General features: G+C 35.5%; 1 protein-coding gene across 8 annotated transcripts; it reads left to right on the forward strand.

Annotated features, from left to right (window-relative positions):
• Positions 1–275: 275 nt before the first annotated feature.
• On the forward strand, positions 276–27,138 carry LOC116343176 (F-actin-monooxygenase Mical). 8 transcript variants are annotated; one of them, XM_031771093.1, is made up of 19 exons: positions 284–1,568; positions 8,607–10,183; positions 10,282–10,414; positions 10,496–10,964; positions 11,063–11,320; positions 11,805–12,290; positions 12,356–13,037; positions 13,161–13,276; positions 18,572–18,709; positions 18,776–22,591; positions 22,838–22,870; positions 24,523–24,670; positions 25,038–25,122; positions 25,265–25,387; positions 25,479–25,565; positions 25,644–25,744; positions 25,840–25,894; positions 25,955–26,027; positions 26,760–27,138. In XM_031771093.1, exons 2-19 carry the CDS (start codon positions 8,608–8,610, stop codon positions 26,775–26,777), a joined length of 8,397 nt encoding a protein of 2,798 aa, XP_031626953.1. In that variant the 5' UTR covers positions 284–1,568; position 8,607; the 3' UTR covers positions 26,778–27,138. The 8 variants fall into 8 exon arrangements, 7 of the variants coding, with proteins under 7 accessions (XP_031626960.1, XP_031626953.1, XP_031626957.1 ...); XM_031771095.1 differs by lacking the exon at positions 284–1,568 and adding an exon at positions 5,019–5,038; XM_031771094.1 differs by lacking the exon at positions 284–1,568 and adding an exon at positions 5,179–5,525.
• Positions 27,139–27,825: the final 687 nt, after the last annotated feature.

A 27,825-nucleotide genomic window follows, 5' to 3' on the forward strand; every position in this document is an offset into this window, starting at 1 on the left:
TATTTAATAAACAGTCAAAATTGAATTGATTTCCAGCAAAAATGGTGAATATTTTGAAAATTTCAAATGTTTTCAACGTTAAACCATGAAAAATCCATGTTTTATTAAAAAATCGGCACTGCTAGTTGTCACTGTCAAAACGGTTGTATTTACGATTTTCTCCAGAATTTAACGCATTCGCATATCGGTGTTGGTGTGAATGTTTATATGTGTGCGCCATTGGTTTGGTTCATTTCGTACGTAATTTTTCATTTTGATCGAAACGCCAATGACATAGATTTATAGTCATTCGCAAGCGATTCGTCTTCATTTTTAGATCGTCGACGAATGTGTCCGCGTAGAGAAGTGTGTAACATATAGACAAAAATCTATTTTTCAAACCAAATAAAAACAATAAACACAGAAAACATAATTGTATATAGTGTGAACACATTCGGGACCATCGAAACGAACACAACATCAATTGAATTGTAATAAAATAAAATCGAATTGAATTGTCGAATATAAAGAAAAACGCAAAGCAAAAAAAAAAGTAGTTTTATTCTTAAAAAAGGCAAAGTGTGGTTGAGAGCGTTGATTTGATATGTGATTGGGTGTAATTTGTGTGTTATTTTTTTTCTCTCTTTCAACATCAGCATATACGCGATTTGCCATCGTGCATGGTATGTGCGTGCATGTATGAGTGTATGTGGGAATCAAAGAATCGATTTAAAATCATCAAAATACCAACAGCATAATCGGTCTCATAAAAAAACAGGCGATATATTATACTATATATGTATCAACAGTCACGGTGGAAATAATATCGGAATCATTTCAATGGGAAAGTGCTTTAAAATCCAATAGTGCCATTTTTTGTGTCTACAAATATTATTTCTTTCTAATACAACATATAAAAAAAGGAAATTAAATAACAACACATAATACACACGCAAAAAGAAAAAAATCTAATCGAAAAGCGAAGAGTGAAAAAAAGAGCGTATAATAAATTGCGTTTTTAATTTGTTTTGAGTGATTTTTATCAGCTTGTAGTGGGCTCCATTGCGATTGACATCGTCATCTTATAATAATCATTCAAATTGAAGGGCAAACGAAAGAGAGACGGAAAACAATCGACTGTGCAACAACACTTTTTGTTCACGGCACTTTGGCGGCGAGAAAACATCTGCGGCGGCTGCGGAAATCGATTTGAACCAAACCAAAAAAAAAAGTAGTTGCCCATTTATGGCCGATTTTCATATTTTCCATATTTGCGATTCAATAATGCAGAAATAGGAAAGTCTCTACTATATAATCGCATATACAAAATTGCTGTGTATATTTTGCCGTTCATTCAACGAGAAACAACAACAACAACGACGTCGACGACAAACATCGGCAACGTCGTCAGTTTTCTCACTCGTCGCATCTGTGTTTTTCTTTGCACCGTCTGTGGGGCGAACAGTACGTGTGTCAGTGTGTGTGTGAAAGAGAGGCGATTGTATTGGTGTGTTAGCAACACGCGGAAAATTCATCGTGGTTTTTCACCAAATCATCACATTTATGGCATGAAATGAGAAGGACATCATGTAAGCTATTTATGGAAATTTTGCTAGACGTAGTTCGTTTTTATATTGCCGTTTCTTTACAGGACATTTGCATTGCGAAAAAAAAACAGTAAATACGAAAACCATGAAATTGAATTAGTCATGCATACATAAGAATTGAAAATAGTTTCACTCGAATATTCGGGTGTGTGCGGGTCAACAAATAGTTAGTGATAGATATTATTGACACATTTACGACGTAAAATTGTTAAGAATGCTTTGCGTTCGTTATGAGAATTTATGCGATATTCGCCTGACCATAGTGATAAACTATAGTGACTGCTAAAGCAGCATGCTTTTAATTACGAATCAGATAAAAACATTTTTGCGATGAGCAAATGAGCGCGGTTTTATTTAAACTCATTAAGAAAAAAAATTGCCGCTTTGAATGCAAAAACCGAGCGTATGTTCGTTCTCTCTCTCTCTTTTCCCCTTTCTTTGATTCATTCAAATATTGCTGCCATCGCACTGTGCACGAGCCGACACATTACACCAACGTTAGATATGGAGGTAGACGAAGACCTATTTGATTATCATTTTGTTGCATGAGGCGAATGAAGAAAACAACTAAAATAAAATAAAATTAGAAGCAGCACTACCAGACGAACGAATAATGTGTAACAAAAAACTCGAAAAACGAAACGTAACGTAAAAATGCATGCCGTATATTTTTATTGATGTATTTTGTACTGTCTCTTTTGAATTGAACAAATAAGCTAGCAACTAAATACATCATATCAAATGTTAAAACGTCTCATCGTTGGTTGTTGTTTTTTTTTTTGTTCGTCTACTGTTCGACTCTTTTGTATTTTGTACTCTCATCGTGTGCTCATCGCTTTCCATCATCCAATACCATACCTTTTACAACTACATTTGTAAATAAGCGCATTCATAATGGCGCGTACACATTTCTCTTTGAATTCTACACGTAGACACACACACACCGTGTATTCATCCGACAAACGAAACAATAATAATAATCAAAGTAATAAAAGTGCCGTTTTTCATTTTCATATTCGTTGGCTCGGATATGCATGTACTCTAACTATTTAATGTATTGAACAATTTCAAGTCCAGAGGTTTTATATTCATACCTTTTACGTGCTGTATAGAGTGTGGATACAATGAGGAACATTGTTGAACACATGAGGCAGAGACGACAGCACACAATGTTATAACATAGATATATAAAACATTGTTTAATGCGGTGTGGAACATTAAAACAAATAGACAAGATAGACATTTTGAGCCACACACTCACTGCATACGGTAAATATATATGTATGTTCACATATTCGTTTGCGCTCATCCGCTCTTGCCAATGCTCATCTACCTATGCGCGAACGTTAAACAGTCAATAGAATTACTGTTTGGCAAGCACATAATACCTGTACATCGAATGCATTTCAAAGCACACACAACAATCAATGTGTGTACAACATTCACTCACACACTTTGCGTGGTCCAATCGCGCGCATTCCATTCAAAATTACTATGTTGTTTGCTGTTGTGGGTTTTTTTTCGTTCATACATTTAAAATGCACTTATTCATTATAATTTTTTCTCTGGCGCGCGAGAATCGAAAGGAAACGTGAAAGCAAGTGAGCGAACGAGTGAAAGAGACAACCTTCAAATCAATTACACACCGTTTTTGTTGTTGTTGTTATTTTTCAAATGAATGTTGCAATTTTCACTTTAAACTGCTACTTGGACTTTTGACATCGTACCTGCCAATGGCATATCTGAAATGTTTCAACGGATGTGTGTGCACACGTCTTGCACCCGAGTCTTTCACTTTGATAAAGGAAAGCATATCACTCTATCTCTCATAAATCTTGTTTGAATGTAAACAAATGAAAGGCTACAGATGATGATGTCGCAAAAATACAAACACACACACACAACACCAACAACAACGATAATTTAAACGGAGTTATCACATTGACTTTTTGAATGACATGTCATAAACGTGCGCTTATATACAAAATATATGATCGTGTCGAATCAAGCATGTTTAGCGTTTGTTATTGTTTGAGGGGAATTATCATTTTTATTCGTGTGTGTGTGTGTGTATGTTTTTTGTTTCTTTTTATTCGTTGCTTCTTTTTATTCGCATTACTCATATTCCAGTCAAGTCGAACATCGAGTCAAACAAGAAATGCTTCAGGGAATATAATCATCACAATGTAGAATAAAAATTAAGAGCGAAACGACCGTTTGCAGTCGATTATTACAATAATTGCTTTTGGTCAGTGACAGTTCATTATCTTATTATTCAGAGTTCATTTGTGTTTCTTTTTTCTCTTTCTTTCCTTCGGTCGCCTTCAATGTTATTCTCTTCGACTTCACTTTTTCTCATGTACTCTGCTTTCGGTACAGTTGAAACAATTACTTTATTCCAACTAATTTGTTTGTTATTTGTTGTACTTGGACTGTATTTTTTTCGTGTTCATATCGTTGTTGTGTCAGTTCAGTTGTTGTTTATAATGTCATTTGAATTTTATTTGTCGATCTCAATTTCATACAACGAATTGTGGATTGGGAATGTGCGATTAGTGTTTTTTTATTCTCGTTTGCTTTGTTATTGTTAATAGTTCGATTGACGTGTGTGCGCTCTTTGTTCATATTTATATACCCGTCCTATGACCATATATTATTATTAGTTTTTTTTTCATTTTTATTTTTGTGAATGCCAAAATCCAAAACGTGTGTGTGTCGGTGTGAGCGATCGTGGAGCGGACGCACGCAAAAAAACGTACAGGTTCTCATATTTTTTTTCGATTTGATTTTTTCTGGTTGTATTTCATGTATGCAATTTCATGGCTCAATCAACACCGCCAATTCGTTCACGTAATGGTGCCATTCTCGCTAGAGAGAATTTGTACGCGTACTCACGATCGCTATTTATTCATTACAAATATATCCATTTAACTATGGCATTCGTTTATTGCGAAGAGTGAATGCGCAACAAATTAAATAAAATTATGAGTACATATGATTTAATGAATCATCCAGTCCAATAATATCAAACATGGAGAGAGAGAGAGAGAGAGAGAGAGAGAGAGAGAAGAGAGAGATTAACGCCTGTCACTTCCAAAGGCCAAACACACAAAGGAACACAAACACACACACATATGTCACACACAAATCACCATTTCTTAACGATTATAACGATCATAATCATTGCCGAATTGTATATTTACATTTTGACGAATGTTTCTCTTTGTTCTATTCGTCATTTGAAATGATGAAACATTTATCAATGCTTCTTTATTTTTGCATTTAAAGATTTGCGCTCACTTTAGATTTGTGTTTGTTTGCGTTTGTGCGCTGTACCGAGTGGCGCTGTATTTTTTTTTTTTAGCAAAACTGAATGTTTGTGTGTTTAGTTGTATACATTTGTGGTATGCGCTTCGTCGATCCGAGTCACATTCATTTATTGTTTTAATTAGGTGACTGTTCTGTTCATTTACTTATTTATTTTGATTTTTCGTCATTCGAAAGGTGTTGAAATGGTGGACAATTTTCGTTGCTTCTTATTCTTAACGCTTTCCGTTCGTATTGCAAACTGTGTTTTCTGTCGAGCCGGCCGAAAGAGTTGTGTGCTTGCGATTCGTTTGCAATAGTTTGACTGCGACAGTCTGTAATTCACAACGAATTCGAGTATACGCGATTTGTGTTTCATCTGAAATTGTTCAAAATATTGTGCGCGTAGACATACACATAAAAAAGCGTAGGAGAGAATTTCAACTTTAGACTCGATTTGTTCGGGCATGTGAAGACTGAATAGTTGATTAAATGTGACCAAAGTGTAAAATGTAGAATGTGTATTGTCTTCTTCTGATGCTGTGAAAGAAACAGTGAACGAAAGGGGAAAAAATATATAGATATTGATTTATTGATGAGAGTGAACTTAAGTGGAAACCGTCATTAATTTTGGTAATGGACCAATGCATACATTTTAATTGACAGCCAAAAACGATCGATTGTATGGTTGACGTGCGCTAATCTTGTGTGTGTGTTATTTTTTTTTTTGGCGAATGACTGAACATAATTTACAAATACTGAATTTCGCTTCGGGCAATTGGGGATTATCTAAATTTGAATTAAGCGTTAATACACTCTTTGTGTATATTATACACACATTCCAATGTGCCACGCAAAAATAAAAATCGATATATATTCGGATGCAATGACATTGATCCACGCACAAAACAAAGACCGTTCGTTATTATTTATTTGTAACAAAGAAAATTACTCATTTTGAGAGACAAACGATTCTTTCATATGAGAAATGATTTTCACAAACGTTTCTTTGTGCGCTTGAAAGAAAGAAAGAAACGAGCAAAAAAAGAACGGTTCCTTGATACGCAATGGTGATCATTTTTTTAGTCTTCGCTGAAATTTGATTTGAATTAGTTAATCAAACCGTGCAATTCTAATAGTAAAAGACAAGAGAGAGAAAAAAAAATACAGCAACAACCATTGAGCAAAACCATTGAAATCAAATTAAGAACTTGTGTCTACTTCAGTTCCAGTTCACTTTTTTATTAAATTCGATATACTTTCTATTTGGTTTTTTCTCTTTTAAATTTTGGTTTTTATTTCAATTCCTGTAATTATCCAGCGTTTCAATTGCCATTCGGTTCCTGAAAATAATTTCCTTTTGTGTAAATTCAACACACAAAAATAAAATTCGTTTTTCGTTTGATTTTTATTTCTTGCTTGTTATTTTTTGTTCCTCTCTCTGATTGTGTGTTGTTGTTTTTGCTCAAGTTTGCTAAGTGTGTTTTTTTGTGGTCGTCTTCTTGATTCTCTTTCTCTTTCATTTTGGCTATTTTTATCAAATTGTATCAAGTAAACTGAATCGCAATCAATAAAAGAATTCAAGCAAAACAGAAAATAAGCCACAGTGAACGAACGAACGAAAGAGCGATTGCGCTCGCGCTCATGAACAAAGATATCAGAAACTATTTTTATGTGGATCGAGTGAGTGTGTGGAGTGGAGTGATGAAGAGAAATTATGTCGTTTTTCCTTCTTCATTTCAACGCACAAAATCACAGCCACAGTCGCACACAGTGAAGAGAGAAAGAGAGAAAGAGAGAATCACTAGCTCGAAAAATTTCAGCTTTAAAATGTCATCGTGTATTTTGTTTAATGACTTTCGATATGCTACGAGGAGGACTTTAATATATCGCAAGAAAAATTGAAACAAAGAAACGAATTTCATGACAACACTGTGATTGATTTCGATGACGTTTTCTGCATTGTTTATATGTAGTCAAATCAATTTATTTTATTGTATCATTTTGAGCACGAGCTTGTTTATTTTATGGATTGAATCGAAGTGTGTATATAATCATAAAAGACAAAAGGCAAGGCGAAAAGAGACTCTTTTAAAGAGTAGTGTCTCCTTTTATGGCCACAACTTATTCATCACGCTTCATTTCGATGTAAATCCAAATTTAACGTTGAGTTTTTTTTTGAAGTCGTGTCGGTGAGCGGACATCGCCAACATAGCTTAATCTCATACAAAAATCAACGAGAAGATAAAGTTGAAAAACGTCGAGAAAAACAAATTCGTCATTCCCTTTCGGGCATGTTGCGATTTCAGTGAAGAAAGAAAAAAAATGCAAAATGCGTTCAATGTGTCTTGTACTAGGTGTCTGTAGAGCAATCGGATAATGTGCCAACGCGGTGAAATCCGATCGTGAAAAATCTCAATCGCAAAATAGTTGCGCTTTGTGAATAAGTGTGATTTTAGTTGGGTTTATGTGAATCACATCTCGACAAATGCGATTTATTTGACAACGACGATGATGATGTTGATGATGAATCTGATTTGTACATCTTCGACAGAGTATGACTGATCTAATGCTGACTGTCGCCATACATCGGCATCTTTACATCTTGTTTGCTCATGCTTATTCACACACACACGCGTGGTACGGTGTATGTGTGAGCATCAACAGCAGCAACAATGCATGCAAGCTCCGAATTCGTTTTTTTCCACATCGATTCAGTGTTTATTTTTCGATTTCAGTTTCAAATGCTATTTTTATTTTTATCGTATTATATACTCTCTCCCTCTCATCATCTGAACTTTTCACACGTTTTATAATTAAAATTCGGGTCACTCATTCAAACATATTTGCGTTCACATTCTATATTACTTGAATGCGCAACGCGCATTTTCACTGCGTGTTTTAGTTAGTCAATCAAAATCCAGCAAACAAACAAACACACACTCGACGCACATTAACACCATGGCAAATGCCATTCGTATAATTACCATAGAGAAAAAATTCGAATCAATTTCATTGCAATAAAATTGTATATACTTTTGCCCAAATTCCGAGGCACATTTTTTAAAGAAAGGGCATGAATAGAAATCTTTGAGAGCACAATGTAGTTAGAGTGAAACATTCTTTTTTTATGGGTTTTTCAGAGTAGAGAAATGAAAACTAAACAAGTTAGCGATCAATCGAGAGAGCGAACAAAGGCAATTTGTACAGTAGTTTTGAAAAAGGAAATGTGTCATAAATTATTTATAGAATTCCATGTAATGCGAGCGAGCGATTGAATGAGATAGAATCGAATAGCGTCAATGTCTGCATAATGTTTTATCGCTAGAAAAAAATTGTGACGCTAGACACTTGACGCATTTTTAGCATTGATACTTTTTTTTATCACTGATTGTACAATAAAATACTCATGGACCCATAAAAAGCACAGATATACACACCCGAGCAATCTACACATTAAACAGTATAATAGATTTAATAGACAGTAGTCAATCGTCAGTTAGAAAGTGTATATGCGCATTTGAAAAATTGTTGGGATTTTTTTTTTCATATCAAAAGTACGCTTTTCTACTACCTGACATTCAAGCTGTGTTGTTCGTGTGACTCATGGTTTACGTTTATGAAATATTTTTTTTTTTTTTTTAATAAAAACTTGTTTCGATCAATTGATTTTTCTAATTGAAAATTGTGTTTTCTTTTTATGATTATTTTCAGCATGAGCCGTAACCAATCACAGATACCTTCAAAGATGGAGCATGAATCGGCCGCATTGGCCGCTGAACTGTTCGATCATTTCAGTTCGGCGACAACGATGCGTCAAATACTCGGTTTGTATCACAGTATGTGCGATACAGTGTCGTTACGACCGGCCCCAATAAACGAATTCTATCCGAAATTAAAGTCAAAAATTCGCAGTTGGAAAGCACAAGCGCTATGGAAAAAATTCGATGCACGTCTATCGCATAAAGTGTACAATAAGGGATTGGCGTGTAATGGTACTCGTGTATTAGTCATTGGAGCTGGTCCGTGCGGTTTGCGTACAGCAATCGAAGCACAATTGCTTGGTGCCAAAGTTGTTTTAATCGAAAAACGTGATCGATTCTCACGAAATAATGTATTACATTTATGGCCTTTTTTGATCACCGATCTTCGAAATTTGGGAGCAAAAAAATTCTACGGTAAATTTTGTGCCGGTTCAATTGATCACATTTCAATTCGTCAATTACAGTGCATTCTATTGAAAGTGGCACTTTTACTTGGTGTCGAAGTGCACGATGGCATTTCATTTTTGAAAATATTGGAACCAAAGGACGGATGCGGATGGCGTGCTGATATCAGTCCAGCGGATCATGCCGTGTCACATTATGAATTCAATGTTATGGTCGGCGCCGATGGAAAACGTAATACACTCGAAGGTTTTCGACGAAAAGAATTTCGTGGCCGCTTAGCAATTGCAATTACAGCGAATTTTATCAATAAGAAAACATGGGCAGAAGCAAAGGTTGAAGAAATTAGCGGCGTTGCCTTTATTTTCAATCAAGCCTTTTTCAAAGAATTGTATGAAACGACCGGAATTGATTTGGAAAATATTGTATATTATAAGGATGAAACGCATTATTTTGTCATGACAGCAAAGAAGCACAGTTTAATTGATAAGGGTGTGATTATTCAAGATTTCTCCGATCCGGCCGAATTACTAGCGCCGGCCAATGTTAATACAGAAGCATTGCTTGCGTATGCGAAAGAAGCCGCCGAATTTTCGACAAAACATCAAATGCCAAATTTGGAATTTGCCGTCAATCATTATGGTAAACCAGATGTTGCGATGTTCGATTTTACATCGATGTTTGCAGCAGAAACGTCATGCTGTGCGGTGGTTAAGAAAAATTATCGTTTGCTACAGTGTTTGGTGGGTGACAGTTTGCTCGAACCATTTTGGCCAACCGGATCGGGTTGTGCACGTGGTTTTCTCTCCAGCATGGACGCAGCATATGCAATGAAATTGTGGAGTAATCAACGGAATAGTATATTGGCTGTGCTCGCACAACGCGAAAGCATTTATCGGCTACTTGCCCAAACTACACCCGAAAATTTACATCGTGATATTGGATCTTATACAGTTGAACCGGCCTCACGGTATCCGAATCTGAATAAGACAGCTGTTGGACCGCATCAAGTGAAACATTTACTTGAAACAGACGACCCAACATTACTCGAACAAACGTTTGTCGATTCGAATGCACTCACTGCCGTGCCAGAGACTTTGGTGCGCCGAAAACGACGCACAGGAGGTGAGTTTATTTATGCTTGATTTTCAACCATTTTTATTTGATTAACTTGACGTTTTGATGTTGACATTCATAATGAACTTTCTTCATTTTTATATCAGATGTGGCACCAATTTCTGCTGTTCTCCTGCGATGGATCAAATCACAGCTGAGCTCATATGAATTTCTTACAAATCTGGAGAATGCTGCTGAATGTTTTACCAACGGTCAAGTTTTTTGCTGTTTGATAAATCGGTAAAAATTTTCTCCATAAATTGAACGGTTGTAATTCGATCTGAATAAGCTCAAAAAATAACATTATTTCGTTTTAACCAGATATCGTCCGGATTTGATCGACCTAACAAAATTAAAAGGTCTAAATGTTGAGCAATGTAATGAGATTGCGTTTTCGGTGATTGAAAGTGAAATGGGAATACCAAAAGCACTGACCGCTGCTGAATCGGTGACATTGCAAGATGTTGATCCAAAAGTGTGGTTAAATTATTTGGAACAAGTGTGTGAGGTGTTCCGTGGTGAGATACCGCATGTAAAACATCCAAAATTGGATCTGGAAAAATTGCGTGAAACAAAGCGAGAAATAGCAGCGCCTGATTTTTCGAATCTTTTGAAATTAAAATCCCAATCAAAAGATGCAAACGAACGACCGTCTGATGAACCAGATCGTGAACGACCGCGACGATCTCGTCGATTCGATAATTCAGCGTTGAGCACACCGCGTGCAACACCGGATGCACCAAGTCGACGATCGCGAAAACGTCGTAGTTACGATAAATTCGGAAACATTGTAAGTTCTTACCTGACATATATAAAATTCATTCATTTCTTTTTCTATTTTTATACACTGAACATTCTTTTGCAATGAACAATAACGAAAAATGATAGGAAGAACGTGCCAAAAGACTTCAAGAAATTGAAGCAAACCGGAATGAGCGTCAAAGTAAACGTCGTATGCAACGGGCCCAGCAAACGCAAAACTTTTACAAAAGTTTGCAACTTTTGCAAGCGGGCAAAATGTTGCGCGATGAAAATGATGATGATGAAAATAATGCATTCGAAGATTATTCGATCTATATGTACCGACAACAGGCGCCGGAATTTTCAAGTCGTGTGAAGGATCTCGAAAAAAAACTTCTTCATCCCGTAAGAATTTGTGTGTTGCACAGAGACTGTGTGTCTGCTATGAAGTGTTATGCTACTCGCCAAAATTTTTGCTTTTTTGAACAAAAAGAAACAAACAAATACTTTATTATAACCTTGAATAATGCAAATCAATCGCAATTTCACGCTAAAAATATACCCACCATCCTTCGTGGATTTGACTGATTCACATATTTTGCCTCTACCTACCTCATTCTCACGATTTCTTGAGACATTTCTCGACTTTGATTCGAATGCAAAAATGAGAGAGATATTTTACACTAACGAATTATAAAAAAAAACACACACACACCAACTAACTCATTCAACCAGCGGAAAATTGAAAATAATGAATTGAATAGCTCGTTAGCATACTTATCGCATGATGTTCTTGTTTTTGTTGTTGTTGCTGTTACATACTTTCAATCTCAAATTTATTATACTCATTGACTATAATTTTGAAATGTTATTTTCATAATATGAATAGGATCGTGAGCGTGGCATTTATTCGTCACTGCCAAAAGGTACACCCGATGAGCAATTTAACGATCGCATCAAATCAATGGAACAGCGAATCGCTGGCCGAAATCAAGTCACCACCGACAAGAAGCCAAAAGACTTACTACGGGCCATTGGTAAAATCGAGTCAAACGATTGGAATTTGCGTCAAATTGAGAAGAAAATTGAAGAATCAAAGAAAACCGAAGTGGGCAAAAGTCGTGAAAAGGTGCCGAAGTGGAGTAAAGAACAGTTTTTGCAACGACAAAATAAACTCACGCGACAAGACGATCAAGAAGTGGACGAACGATTCAAAGATATCGATCAAACCATTAAACATGTTGAGAAACAATTGAAGGACGGTGCACTTCGTGACGTTGGCGAACGCGGTAAAAATAAAGTCGCTTCAATTGCCGGTAATTTCATTAAAAAAGACGAAGCAAACACAAATAGCGAAGAAAAATTACAAAAATCGGTAAGCGCCATACAATATTGTGTTTTTTTCTTCTTTAAATTAATCATGGTATTTGATTATTACAGAGTTCGAAAGCTGCACTGGTGTTCAACACGCAGAAAACGACAGACATATGTCATTTCTGTAAGCAAAAAGTGTATGTGATGGAAAAATTGGCAACTGAAGGTTTGGTTTTGCATCGAAATTGTTTAAAGTGCCACCATTGTCATACGAGCTTAAGAGTTGGCGGTTATGCATTTGACCGTGACGATCCAGAAGGGAAATTTTATTGTACACAACATTATCGATTGCCAGCGAAACAAATGCGAGCGGCCATTCGAAAGTATCCACGGCCAGAAGCCAAAGAAATGACTTCGTCGAAAAATAGCAGCCCGTATAAGACACCCGAAAAACCGGCTAGCCGTGCAGAAAGCCTGAAGCAAATCGATTTACTCGATCGCGGTCAAACGCCCGAGCGCATTGAATTTGAGAATATTGACGCGATGTCGGATGGCGAACCGTCGATTGGTAATATTATCGATGAAAATGAATGGACCGATCGAAATTTTGGCACAGCCAGCGAAGACTCGGAATCGGACATTTCGTCGACCGATGAGTCGAGCGATAGCGATTCAGATATTTATGAGGACGTCAACGGTTCGCCGATAGAAGCACAAACACTTCAATTGGCCAATGAATGGATTGGAAAGCAACGCTATACATCAAATCAGTACAGTGATGATGATGAGTTTTATGCGTCTAGTGAAGGTATGAATGACTTCTTAATTGACACGTATTTCTCTTCTTCTTTTTCTTTAAAATTTATTTCAATGCCACTTTTACACATGAATTTGCCAAATAAAAACGAAATTCCATTTATTTTCACGTCAGACGATGAAGCCGATAGTCAAACCGAAGGTGAAGAATTGGAAAAGGCTAGAGCGATTCGAATGCAAGAGGCTAAAGTAAAACCCGTACAATATTTGCCGACAGACACTGAAACTGAGGTTCGTATTACAATGTATTGTTAAATTTACACTTGAAATACATAAATTTCTCTCATTTTTATAATTCGGTTGGTTAATTTGAATATAAATGTACATTTCATCAGCGACATTTAAAATAAATGCAAAAGAAACTAAATATTCAAATTAATTAGAATGAATTAATCTTTTCGAGGTGGTGGGTTAATTGATGAATTCTCTTCTTCTTTTTTTCTTTCAATTTTTTTCTTCTTTTTTTACACTTTAATTTACATCACCACATACCTATTTAAATGAAAAATAAAATGTAGGCTGTGTCATCACAATTAAAGAAAATGTCAGAATTTCGTAAGGATAAGAGCAATAGTTTAGAGAGTGATTATGCGAATAGAAATGAAATTAAGCGTATTGAGAATACGACTGACAAGGGTTTTTCAACTGAATTCGATAAATTAAATGAAAGTTTATATAAGATAAATAATTTCTTAAAATTGTCAAAAGATATTGAGGACCTGAAGAAAGAGAGTTTAGTTAAGAATGATATACAACGTAAATTATCGCTAAAATCCCAATGGTTAAATTCGAATCACGGAAGTACGGCCAGTTTGAATAGTTTACCGCCCACAAATTTAAAGGCAAATCAATCTGGCCACGGTTCCACACAATCGTTGAACAAAGGCGATACCAAAAAAGAGAACGAATTGTCAAAGAAGCGTAAAAATTTTGCGAATTTTAAATCACAGTCGGTGCAAAATGTAAATGTCGAAAGTGACAATAGCCGTCGTACTCGACGGCTTGGCAAACGGCCAACTGGTTCGTCATTTGATGAGCTAAATTTTCTAGATAAATTGAAATTGAGCGATGAGGATGTGTCACGGTTGTCGCAAGAACGCGATTTTCAAAATACAAACGAAGGACTGTCTAAGGTTGATGCACTCAAAAATCAATTGAGATCGCAGTCCGAATCAATGGGTAGTTCAGTGAATTCATCGCAACGTGATTTAAGCAAATATTTTCCGAAAAAAGAAATTAAATCAAAACCAATAAATGTGAATAAAAATCAAAAAGAATTGAAAGATGTCGATTTATCAAAATATTTCCTACCGAGTCCGGTTCAAGAATTAAAAAGTTTACCATCACCCGGACAATCGCCAAAATTACCGCGTAAACCGTCAAATTTAAAATCGAAAGATGATAATCCAACAACCACCTTGCTTCGCACCGCCATTGATAATTTGCAAAAGTTCAACAAGTCCGAATCGGAGGACGCTCAAAATGAGGAATCCTCCGTATTTCGTGCGGCTCGTGAAAATTTACAAAAAATTGAAAAATCCAAATCCGATGATAATGGCGATGAACCATCATTTTTTCGTACCGCACGTGATAATTTACAAAAAGTAGAACCGAAAAAAGAAGATTTCACAATGCGTGATCAGCAACTTGATGGCGATGTTAGTTTAAAAAAGGTGCCCAAACTTGATAAGTTAAATTTCAATCAAACTAACAAATCCGAAGCTCCTTATTCTGGTTACGAAAGTATACCGCTCAGCGGTGAACGTGATGAATGTGAAAAATTATTCGATTGCATGAAATCACCTGTTGATAATATCGATGAATTATTCGATCGAGTTGCGGCCGACGCACTGCCGAAACGAAAAATAATCGAAAAAGTTCCATTGAAAAAACAAGCGCCAAAAATAATACGCAAATTACCCGAAAAGAAACCCATCGAAATAAAAAAAGTTGAACTCAAATCCGATTTTGCACCAGCCTCAAAGTGGTGCCGAAAAGATTCATTTAAAGAAACAAATAAACGTGAGGCAGAAATTCTTGGTAAACTCTCAAGTAATTTATTGAATGAGATTAAATTACTTGAACAACATCTTCAATTGAATGATTCGACGCCGGTAAATGGCAAAAAAGAGAAAGAAGAGAAGAAAATTAAAAAAGTAAAGAAAGGCACCAAGGCCAATGAAGCGGAAACGGAATTTTTGGGAACTGAAGAAGAATTAAATAATGCAATCGATGATATTCTCAATTCTGTTGCATATAAAGAAGATATTCCGGAAAATAAACCGAAAAAAATTTCACATGTCAGTTTACCAAAGGCGTCGAAAGGTTCAAAATCGATTGTCAATCCATTTGCATATGCTGACGCAAAGACCGATGAAAAGGTCGAATCGAATTTAGATTTGAAAAAAGTTCAGCCGGCATCGGAACCAACGCCAAATAAACGTAAAACTGAAAAATCAGAAGATACGGTCGATTTTGCATGCAAACCCAGAACTTTTGAAATTGAACAAAAAACACAAACTAAACCAATTTTAAATAGAATACCATCGACCGAAAATGAACCAGTTACATACACTTTAAGAAAGCCGTCGGTTGCTGAAATTCAGCCTCCAAGCGTTAAAAAACAAGAACATGAAATACCAAAACTTCAAATTATACAAAGCACACCAACGGTTGAAAAGGATGTGTTTACATTTACGGTGAGAAGGACACCGAGTCCAGTTCGTGAAACTAAACCAATCCAACTGGAAAGTAAACCAGAGCCAGAACCTACAGCTTCGGTTAATTATTCTCACAGAGCTCGTTCGAAAGAAAGGGAGTCGAGCTCTTCAAGAAAGAATTCATTGAAAGATGATAAAAAAGAAATTGAAAATCGAAAAGCGCCAAGAATGCCATCTCGAGACCGTAAGGCCTCGAATGGTGAAATTCAGCAATCAATAGTCAAACCAGCGCCTCAAAATGAACGGAGCGATTTGGTTTCATTTACAGTTAAAAAACCACCAATCGGTGAAAATGGCCAGGCTCAACGCTTCGAGCCAAAGCCGGGTAAAATTGAGTTAACTCAAAAAGCGCCCGCCAAAGATAATGAATTAGTCAAAGTTCGACAGGCATCATTCAATGAAGTTTCCAAAGTTCAATTACGTGAAAATCAAATTGAAATTGAACCGAAAAAGATTAAAAAACCAGAAATTCAATCACCATTGGAAATGCGCAGAAAACAAGTGACCCAACGAACTCCATCGAGAGAATTAGAAGTTGTCACACGAAAGCCTTCACTTACAGAAACAAACAAAGTTCAAACTTCTGTTGCCAACGTTTCGGAGCCAGAGTTGAACACAGTTAAAATTGATAAGAAAGATTTAATGTCATTTATGATTAAAAAACCTTTGGCAGAGACCAAATCGGTTCAAAATTCTTTGGACCAAAAATTACCACCAAATCTTGAACAAAGTCCCGACACAAATGATGCACGCAAGACATTCTTTTCAAATATTGATGTGCCCATCAAACCCGAACGTTCTGACAAGCGAAAAGACTCAATAGACAATCATGTTAAATTTGATGAAAGATCATCCAATGATAAAACACAAAATGAGCCGCCTGTTAAACCGGCACGACGTCGAAAGTCATCAAAATCGGATGATGAACAGGTCAATATGCGTAAAAAAGAACCATCGCCAATATCGTCTCGAAAAAATTCAGTGTCAAAGAAAGACGAGCACAAACTACAAACGAATAATTTGCATAAACTAGCAAGTGAATCGAATATAAATGAAATACCTGAACTAAATGACATTGCACGTATATTGAATGCGCACAATGTACGATCTGAAAATGAAATTGAAGTCATTGAACTGCCCGCCTCGGAACCAGTCGAAAGCAATCATGCAAATAAACTTGATAATGGCACAGAAAAACTCAAAGGTGTACAATTTAAAGAGTACGATGATAGACGTTTCGATCCACCCGAATATCAAGAGAAATGTGAACATCGTTGGTCCGGATCGGGCGATTATGATAATGTACCGTCAACGGATAATCGTCAAGTAAAATTAGATCGAAATGTGTCTCGTTCATTTGATACGGCATGCGAAATGGATCGTGAATATTGTGATTATGATAATGTGATTGGTAGACGTTCAGAAGAACGTCGACCATCACCGAAGATATCAAGTTTGGAACGCAAAAAGAATGTAACCGACATGCTACTTGAGCGTAGCAAAAATTTACATTATAAAAAACAAGAGTTTATGAATGAGAAATTGGAAACAAATCCGTACATAAAACGAATGATTGAAAAAGAAACACGATTCAGACCGGCCTATGAACGATCGCGTATTAGCCCATTGGCAAGCACAAGTCATTATGAATACCATCAACCGTATTCACATTCAATTAGCCGACCGTTGCCAAGTTCGAAAACAGTCTCTAATTCACACTTATCGTACAGCCCACGTGCAACAGCGCCATCCGCATCTTCATCGAGCAGTCGTGGCGTTTTGGATATGTTTAGAAATCCCACGTCAAGCACCAACAAAGACAGTTGTAATATTTCGTAAAGAAACTTTACAGATGAACAAAAAAAAGTCAACTGAGTGATACCAACAACACAAAATATTCTAGTCACACAAACACATAAATACTTTTGACACCGATTGAGTAATAAATTTATGATTTAGAGCGATTCAATTGAATCTATATTAATATACATATTAACTGAGTAGATTATATGGCATTTGTTCGTGTTATCTTACCCCCAAATATATATATATATATATTTAATTTACTGCTTCCCAACTTAAAGGTCACGTAGCACACACTTGCATTATATATGTATGCATATCACATAATAGTTCTCTAGAGAAAAAAAAAAGTTCGAATGATGTTAGATCTTAAATTGTTGTAGAGAAAGTTTTTGAAAGGTTAATAAAAATGAAAGTAGATTCTCAAATCACAGGAGTTAGTTCTTTAACGTTTAAATAAATACACTTTTAGATGCTCTTTTCTCTTCTTCCACCAATTTTCACCCAAATATTTCAAACTTGGCAAAGCACACAAACTTCCGCAAACAAAATCAAAAAACGTGCAAAAGTTTGTCCAGAAAGGTAATAAATGCCACGAATTGTTGTTTTGCCTTGCCACTTTTTCTCAGCATTCACACATTTATAACTGACCGTAACCGTTCAACAACAATAATCATTATTTAATCTGTCGATATATGGTTGTTTCAAGCACAGGCTTTATATTCAGGCTTTTGAACTAAACAACATTTTTTAAAACAGCTTATTAAAACAGTTTAACGCCGCTTTCCTTTCGCCGGAACAATTGTTTTTCTTTTTTCTCTTAATCCGTTTTCAATTTTGACGTTGATCTTCTTTATTTTAAAAATCTATTAATTTTAATTAAAAATTATTAATTATTGTCTTTGTCCCCTCGTAACATTTGCGTATTTTTTTCGTTTCTTGCATGAGTGCATCCGCATGAATAAATTGCAATTGGGTCTAATGTGTTCTTATGGTATTTTAGGTTCAAAGCGACTCAGATTCATCGTCAGCCGTGGAATTGAATTCAGCCACTGAAATTTCTACTGACTCGGAATTTGAACGTGATCCAGTCACCCCACAATACTCTGAAGACAATAAGAAAGCAATCAATCGAATTCAGGTAACACAACTGACTATTTCCGGCGAAAAATGCAATTAAACAGAATTTTTTGTTTATTTATTTCAGGTGAAACAAGGTATGATCGATACCAGTGTTCGTCGTGCGGCTGTGCGAAATGCAAGCCATGCTCAGAAGCCAAAGCATAATGTGCATGTGTTTGAGCCACTTGTACGTGTTGATCCAACTGTGATACCGAATCGTGAACCATTACAAAATCCACGGGTTGGTGATTATTTGCTAAAACAAACAGCAAGCACCGAAGGAATTGCCTCGAAAAAGAGTTTAGAATTGAAAAAACGCTACTTACTCGGTGACACCGGTTCAAGTGGCATCATGAAATCCGATTCAATGTCAATGTTGGATTCAAAATTCAAAAATTTCCGTTCAACAATTAGCGATTGCCAAAAATTATTGAATGCAGCCGTACCCGATAACAGTGCGGTAACAAAAGTGTCAAATAAAAATCTAATCAATTCGGATAATGTGGTTGAACCAACATCAGCAACACCATTGACAACGAACCCGGCGACAGTTATTCCAAATAAAACCAAACTCAATGACGAAAAAGAGAATGTCTACGATCAAATTGTTAGCACACGCAATGAAATCAATAAAACGGAAACAGTCAAACCAGCAAAATCGGTGACTGGTGACAGTGAAGAGAAAACGACGAACATTTTGGCCGAAAATAATATCCGTGATGCGACCACAAAAGTGATTGAAAGTAATGGTTCTGATGTGAGTGGAAAACGTGTGAATGCCGTTGAAAATAGCAAAAGTGACAATAAACGTAACTCATTTGAATACTCGGACAAATTTAAGCATAGTGAAGTTATTGTCAGTGGGAATGACAATGTTCATTCGTTGGACAAAGAGATTTCCGGTGATTACAAGCCAGTTTATGACAATCGAAAAGAAGGTGATAGCAATTATTTCTCGAGTTCATTATCGGCGGAGAAGCCAAAAAGTTTAACAACGGTTTCGAAAAGATCACAAGAAATGGAAAGTATTGATCCAATTCTTAATATGCCTTGCATCGTTTGGGCACAATCGAAGCGACCCGATTCGGATACATTTTCATCGAGCACAAGTAGTCCGGCCGAAATTCCACATTTCATATTGGATTCGACGAGTCCAGACACTCAAGCCACACCAAGCGAATCGAGTAGCAATAAAATTGATGATTTGATGCAAATGGACAGTCTTATGCTGATTGATGGCAAGTACATTGGTGATCCAGAGGATTTGAAACTGATGAAAATGCCCGAAAGTTTTGCAACAACCACGACGACGACAACAGCATCGCTTCCGCCTATGTCAACGGCCACAAATAAAACCGTTATTCATGTTCAGGGCGCAGAGAATGTTATTGACGTAAAACCAGAACCAAAACAGGAATCGATGAAAATTGAACCGAAAATCGAACCAAAAACTGAACAAACAAAAGCCTATAAATATGAACCGATTTACAAACGTCCCGGTTTCCGTTTCGACTCGAAAAATGAGAATAAAATCGATACATTGAAGAACATTCCATTAATTTTATCGGATGAAAATGAGAAACCGGCTAAACCGAATCAGCTACCAATTACCTCACCCAAAACAGCCACCGTGCCGGAATCACCGGACGACAATGATAAAACACCAACCGCTTCGGATCCGGGCAATCTTTTAGATAAATCGAATCATTCTGATTCAGAAACTGAAATGACATCGCATTTGGTGCTTACCGAAACCGAATTATCTGACTGGACGGCCGACGATGCGGTTTCGGAGAATTTTGTCGATATGGAATTTGCAATGAATTCAAACAAAGGCACAATTAAACGCAACAAAAAGGCAAGGAAAAGAGACAGCCATTCATCGTCGAAAGACAAGCAAACTGGCCAAGCGCCAATTGCAAAAAATCTGGATTTTGACGAATTGGAATTTATGGACACAGGCTCTGAAGATAGCTACATGGAAACATATGCGGCTACCAATAACGCAATGTTAAGCAATCGCGGTTATGTGCAATTTATAAACACGCAACCAGACAATTCGGCAACCAATTATTACAATTATAATAAAAATATTTTGCAAAATAAACCGACACGCATTGAATTGGGCAGAAGCAATAGCATGAATCGATCAAATGAATTCCATCGCGATAATTATTATATCGAACAAGGTGCATTGCTACATTCAAACGATAATGATTTAAAAACACCGATGAACGAAAGTCCGGCAACAATTTCACCAAAATTACATGGCGACAGTCATGAAATTGAGGACGATAGTCTTGTTATGATTGCATCACAATGTGGTAATACAACAACCGAAGAAAGTGATGCCCTAACCGTAGTTACCAGTCCAATGGAATCCGCTCCACGATTCGATGAATCGTCTAGTTCAGTAAAAATTAATTCGAATTTAAGTAATGCATCACCTAATAAGAAATCTTCCAGCACAATTGAATCGCCGAAGCATCAAACCACGCACGAATCATCGTCGTCGTCGAATCGCAAAAATTCCGATGACATTACGTACGAAGAGTATGTGCGTCAATTGCAAATGAAAATTACCCAGATTAGCAATGCACGCGATTCAATTGATATTCGTAAGACAAAGCGTAAACATGTGAAAAATGATAGCATCAATGATTCCGTTTCCAGTCACCACCACCACTACCATCAACAGCCGCAACAACAACAACAACCGCATCAGCACCAACATCAACCATCCCCGAGTTCTGTGATAGATAATAATAGTAAGTCGTTAAGTATTTATGTTGGCCGACCGAATAATGAGCCGACAAATGTGGTGGAAAAATTGGAGGAGATAAGTAAAGAAAGAATCAAGCAAAAAGATTTGATTCATGATTTGGTGATGGATAAATTACAAAGTAAAAAACTATCGAATGCTGAGAAACGTTTGAATCGCAGTCGCAATCGAAGCAGTGCATTGAACATAAGTCCGAATACATCAATTTTGCCGCCAGTTGCAACACCGCCATTATCACATTCACATTCACATTCGTCGTCAAGCATGAGTCCAAAGTACACGTATCAAGTGCAAGAGCCAGAGCGTCGACACTGTTTGCCCAATAAATCAAAGGCCCTATCATTGTCACCGACAAAAGAACTATCGATTGTAAATCAATTGAATCAAAGTACCCGAAAATCGGGTGGTCAACGACCACGCAGTGCAAATGTTGAAGAATACACCGTGTTTGAAACACCAAAATTATGTAAAACACAATCATTTTGCATTCACACCACTCGCGATTCATCAGCAATACCATACCAATTTGCCGATGGTGCAAATATATTTAGCACACCGGTAATTTCGCGACGCAAGAAACTCGACGAAGAATTGGCACAAACAACGGAAAAATTACGACAAGAGGCTCGACTACGTGCTCGATTGAAATCAAATCAAGATTTGGGATTGAGTCCAGAGGAGAAAATTGCATTGCTGCGCAAACGATACAATTTGGATAATACAATGACAACAGCATCAGCTGTTCCATGTTCCACTTACAATGTGGCAACGCCCAACAAATCCGATGATATGAAAGTGCGCGAAAAGAAAATGATCACATCGAAAAGTGTTAATGATATTTCAGCAAATAGTTCACTAATCGAATGTGCACCAATTAGCATAAGCAGTCATCGAAAGAAGGCAACCGAATTTACATCAAATCCAAATTTGGGTGGCGAACAAAAAACATCACCGTCAAAGCGTCGACAAAAGGATCCGGAACGACGCAAGAGCATCATACAAGCGGTGTCCGATTTCTTTTATAAAAAACGTGACAAAGACACAACATCATCGCCACCGAAAGAGAAATCCGAAGGCATGTTTGGCCGCTTGCGTATCTCCCCGAAATCGAAATCCAAGGTACATTCAACATCACATACTACAATCGACTAGCGTCGTCTTTTTTTTTCTTGATTACATTTTTGTTAAGGCAAAAGTTTTCTTTTTTTTACTTTCTTTCTTGTTTTAATTTTAAGTTATGCTTTGTAATTTTCTTGTTTTTGTTTTCTTTTCTATTTTTCTTTTGTTTATATTCTATTTATTTATTTTCTAAATATTGTTTGTGAATTCTAATTACAAACTTTGACTATATTGTCTACTCCACAGTCATGCTTTGAATTCAGGAATTTGGGTTTTGGTGTAAGATAATATAATCTTAATTACATGGACATCATTTTTTTTTCTCGCTCGTTATGCGCTTTATTTAATTGTGTCTGAATTTTCCTTTTTATTTCCCTCACAATTTATTGTGCTTTGTATCTGTATGTTTTTTTTTTGCTGTACTGTGTGTGGAACTGGATTCATTAAGTATTTTCGCAGAAATGTAAAGAGACGATTTTTTGTTTGTTTTGATTGAAATGATATCTTTCGGTTTGTTTTTTACTAATTGGACCCTTTTTGCAAAGGACACTTTATCGTTACCACTCGCACTTTGTTAATTTAGATATAAAATAAAACCTCTGAATGCTTTTGTGGCATTTTTGCCCTTGTAAAATTCGCTTGGTTTTCATTTATGTATTTCGATGTGAAAACAATGAAAAATCGAATGATGCAAAGCAAAGTTGGTAATTGTATAGCATTTTAAAGAAGACATTCTTAAGTAAATACTCACCGCAATGAGAAGAAACACAATTGTAACTAACACACATATAAAGAAAGATGAGAATAGAATCTAACAAATGCTCAGTTCTAGACTGAAAGATTTAATTGGTAACTGATATTAAACATCGTCTTTATATTCATTGCATAGCATATACGGCAATCTTGTGCGCGCAATTGCATACTATAATAGGGCTATAAATTCGATGCAGCCAAGCGAAAAATAAACTCTTTAACAATGCAAACTTTCGAATGCGCTTACGCTTAGTTCAGACCAACAAACATTATTCGCAGTTTGCAATGAACATAAAACCACTTTTGTACACAATGACTTACAAGATGCCATTCAACGATGCTTATAACATTTATGAACGACACTTACTCAATTTAATTTTATTGCTTTACATTATAAAATTTAGCGAATTCGAGTAAGTTGTAAACGAAGAAAACATATAAATTAAACGAAACAAACCATTTCCGACTTTGTTATCGCACATAAAATGAATGTCTTCTGAACAAAGCACACTAACGAAAAAATCCAAACTGAAAACTCCTAATTTGTAAATATGTTTTTAAAAATATTGTTAAATATTACGGAGTTTTACGGATTCAAATCAAAATTTCATTAACCCGAACGACGAATGACGGAGCAAAGCTTCAAAGAAATAACGACTATATTGCTTTATCTATGCTTTTGTAAACAAAAAAAAAATATCCAAAACTCTCTTCAATAAAGTTGTGTTTTTCCTTTTTCTAATTTTATAATAATTTGAGTTGTTTTGATTGTAGTTATTTTAGATCTGCACTGACTTTTGGTGTATATTACACAACATTGTTGTAGTTACACGCTGTGACGCTTTACAAAAAAAGAAAATATGTCAAACTATTTGCACTGAAAATTACATCACTCTTTTATCACTTAATTTTGAATATAAATAAAATAATGCTTTTTAAAAAAGCGCTAAGAAAATTTCTATATTGCATGTTTATTATTATTGGCTTGAGAATACAGTTTATTATGTATATGTTTTTGTGTTCATTTTGAATCAAGGTGAATTTGTGTGTTTTACTTGTAAATACTTTTGTTTATATGTAAATAGTAAATAAATAAAAAAACAAATTACATTTATATCGAATGGAATAATCGATTAATTTATTGAATTTTAAAATAAAAAAAAACGTTAAACAAAAAGGAGAAAATGGAATTGTCAGCAGAGTTAAGTAAATCGGAGAATTGTTTAAGCGCCAAACACAGAGCAACCGATTATCCAGACAGTGCCCACTATGAGTTAACGCCACCGCCCATTCCTCCTCTACCAGTCAATTATCAACGTTCTGATGGTTTGTATTATTTTGTAACGTTCGATTCATCTCAATTCCTACATTTCACTCATAAAACATAACCGCCTCATGATTTCGCTGTAGTCACACATCTTCAGTTCATCGTCTTTTTTCACAATTTTTTTTTTTCGTTAAATTAAATAATTCTTTTATTGTTTTTTTCTTATTTGGATAAAATAAGACGTTCTAAAGGCGTGTGCATAAAATATGCATACTTCCCTGAGGCTACTTTGGTTCGATACACTTTCGTTCTTATTCTAAACTTCAAGTTTTACTTTGATGGTGATACATTTTTCACGAAATATACAAATCCATTTGAAATGAAAACTTTTTTTTTTCGCTAACACCATTTTATTTGCACCAACAGATGAAAGTTATTTGTCGAATGAAAATCGTGATCAAAAGAAGTTACGTGCACATTACAAGGCAACGCGACAAGCCGAACTTAAGCGGTACGTATGAATTACTTTTCATTTTGAAACTTTTGGGATAACAAAATTGTTGACAAAATGTTGTGTAAATTGCATGGTGATTTGATAAAAAGGCTTTCCAAAAAAAAGTAAAACCAAAAATAATTTTCCTAATACCCAATAGGCTGCGAATCGCTCAAGAAATTCAACGGGAACAGGAAGAGATTGAGGTTGAACTGCGCGATTTGGAGGCACGTGGTGTGATGATTGAAAAGGAATTGCGTGGCGAAGACCAATTGCCGGACTTGTAAGTGTTCATGGTTTTTATTCCCTTAAATCACCTTTATATGTGTGTTAACAACCAAAATTGTGGGTACTAATGGCACTGTAATTAACAGGGTGGATTCAAACGAGGTGATTGGCATGAAGGATGACAAATTACTCTCGGAATTGATGGAAATTCATAGCAGAATAACACACCTTAAGTATGTTAAAATGGGAAAATGTTTTCATATGTAAATGCTTTAACCAAATTGGGCACTTCATTTTTTTTTTTTAAATAGAAAACGCGATGGTGAATTGGGAATTCGTCAAAAGGAATTGCAACTGGAATATCGTCATGCTCAGCTAAAAGAGCAATTAAATGTTCGCCTTTCTTGTGGAAGTGAGTGGCATAACAAGACATTTTGAATATTGAAGAAAATCTGAAATTAATAATAATGATTAATTTGAATGGTAATTTTTTTTTTTGAATTATAGGATTGGACAAGAGTTCATCGGATGTAGCAGCCGAAGGAGCCATTTTAAATGAAATGTTAGACATCATTGCCAAATTATACAAATTGAAATAAGTCACAATATATTCTTCTTTTAGGTTGGACATTGTTGCAAAACGGGCCGCGCTTCGAGCGAATGATCCCCAACACGGAATGAATAGCATTGAAAGTGTAAGTCTGGCCAATTCATCTGCATGCCGTACACGTGCCATTCTATTCAAATGGTTGATCCCGATTATTTTATCCATTTTATGCATGTTTTATCTGCACTATGCACACTTTTAATCCATTTTTACCGTTTTGTAGATCTTTTTTTATATTCACAATTTTTTTTACTATTATTTTAAATTGCTATTATGCTTTCATGATATTGTATCCAATCTTATTTATATATTTATACAAATATAAAAAAAACGTGATGGTTTTGTTGCCGTAAAATCGATTAAAATTTAGAACATTTAGAAAAGGTGTATTGAAACCTCACAATTATTATAATGTAAGCACATGGAAGCAGATGGATGTAATTGAATTGCCTAATTCAAATAGGTATTTTGATTTAGTTGATTTTCTTTTTTAAAACAATTTCTAATCAATTAACGCCAGCCAGAATATTGTGAATTCGCAGAATTTTTGAACGATTTTCTTTTTTTTTGTTTATTTGCGTATATTTGGCACTTTTGGTTTTGGAAATCAAATTTCAATATTACAATATTCTCCGCACAAATAGCATGTAGTTATACCCTGTCCCAATGTTTGAACTAAAATTGAAATTTTTAGACTAATGCCCCTCATAATTGTCATTGTCGTAGTCGTAGTTTGTGTACGCTGTAGACCAAACATTATTTATTCGCAATAATCGTTGAATGTCACATTTTAATTGTTTTTACGTCGTTCAATTTACAGTTGAGACGGAATTACTGAATGAAACCAAAAAAATGATTCTTTCGGCATTTATGTGGAATGTCCAAGACGTCTAATGAATAACAAGGATACAAGGTCTAAAACTAACACTATTTTGCAGCCAAATGACAGAAAAAAAAAACATAATTTAAATAGTTTGTAAGCTTCTTCAACGGTCGCCGATAGTCGTGTGAACACACGTATACAAACAAATTCTTTCGCACAAATTTCGTTTCTCTTCATTTATACTTTTGTTTTGAAAACATTTTTTTTTTAAATAATTCATGCATTACTTTGACAGAAGACAAAACAATTCGAACAAATCTATCGTTTTCTTTTAAAATGAGCAAATAAAAACTCCATACTATTAGCGAAACCAAAACTATTGATTTTTTATTTTGAAAAATTTCAGCATACGACCAGTCATTCATCATTGAATGAGTTCAAGAGGTGAGTAGAAAAACCGAATAATTTATGAAAAAAAGACAATTTAGTTGAAAAAAAAAAAAAAACATTTGTTAAAAATCAGGGAGCTGCCGTCAAAAATATAAGTGTTTTGAATATACATCCGCTGTCAAAAATAAATTTAACACAAATTACCACTTTTCATACACTCACATGGCGAGTATATTACACTTTCATCTTTCCAACTTAAAAATTTGTTCAGTTCAATTTATTTACATGTTTATGTGGCAAAAATGCCATCAAAACTATGAAATTTGCTTCGTTACTATGAAATAGTCTCCAAATTGACGCTCATACATTTTTGTTACCTCGTTTCTCAAATATATAGTCCGAATATCTTTTTTAAAAAGTATTTTTTCAAGTGCACGGGTTCCCACTTGTGCTCAGTTTATCAAACAAATATAGATAATGATGGATTTTGTAAATGTTATCACTGTATTTCACCGAGTCCCTAATGACTTTTTGGGAGTAATTAGTCATAGCAATATACCAGGTCAAAGTACAAATTTTTAAGATTTATTCATTTATGTTTAAGAATATTGTTTATTTGAACGATGTACAAAGAAGCCATTCCAAGACACTATTTTTTTTGTACCTGGTCCTC

The sequence above is a fragment of the Contarinia nasturtii genome, unplaced genomic scaffold (genome assembly GCF_009176525.2).
Source record: "Contarinia nasturtii isolate CC-2019 unplaced genomic scaffold, AAFC_CNas_1.1 Cnas_scaffold_993, whole genome shotgun sequence".
NCBI classification, from domain to species: domain Eukaryota; kingdom Metazoa; phylum Arthropoda; class Insecta; order Diptera; family Cecidomyiidae; genus Contarinia; species Contarinia nasturtii.

What these genes read in the sequence shown, in the direction of transcription:
- LOC116343176 (XM_031771093.1), top strand. Translation starts at nt 8,608, where the DNA reads ATGAGCCGTAACCAATCACAGATACCTTCAAAGATGGAGCATGAATCG. An exon ending in ACGATAAATTCGGAAACATT is followed by an intron (nt 10,965 to 11,062) that starts GTAAGTTCTTAC and finishes GAAAAATGATAG; the next exon opens with GAAGAACGTGCCAAAAGACT. An exon ending in TGTTCGCCTTTCTTGTGGAA is followed by an intron (nt 25,745 to 25,839) that starts GTGAGTGGCATA and finishes TTTGAATTATAG; the next exon opens with GATTGGACAAGAGTTCATCG.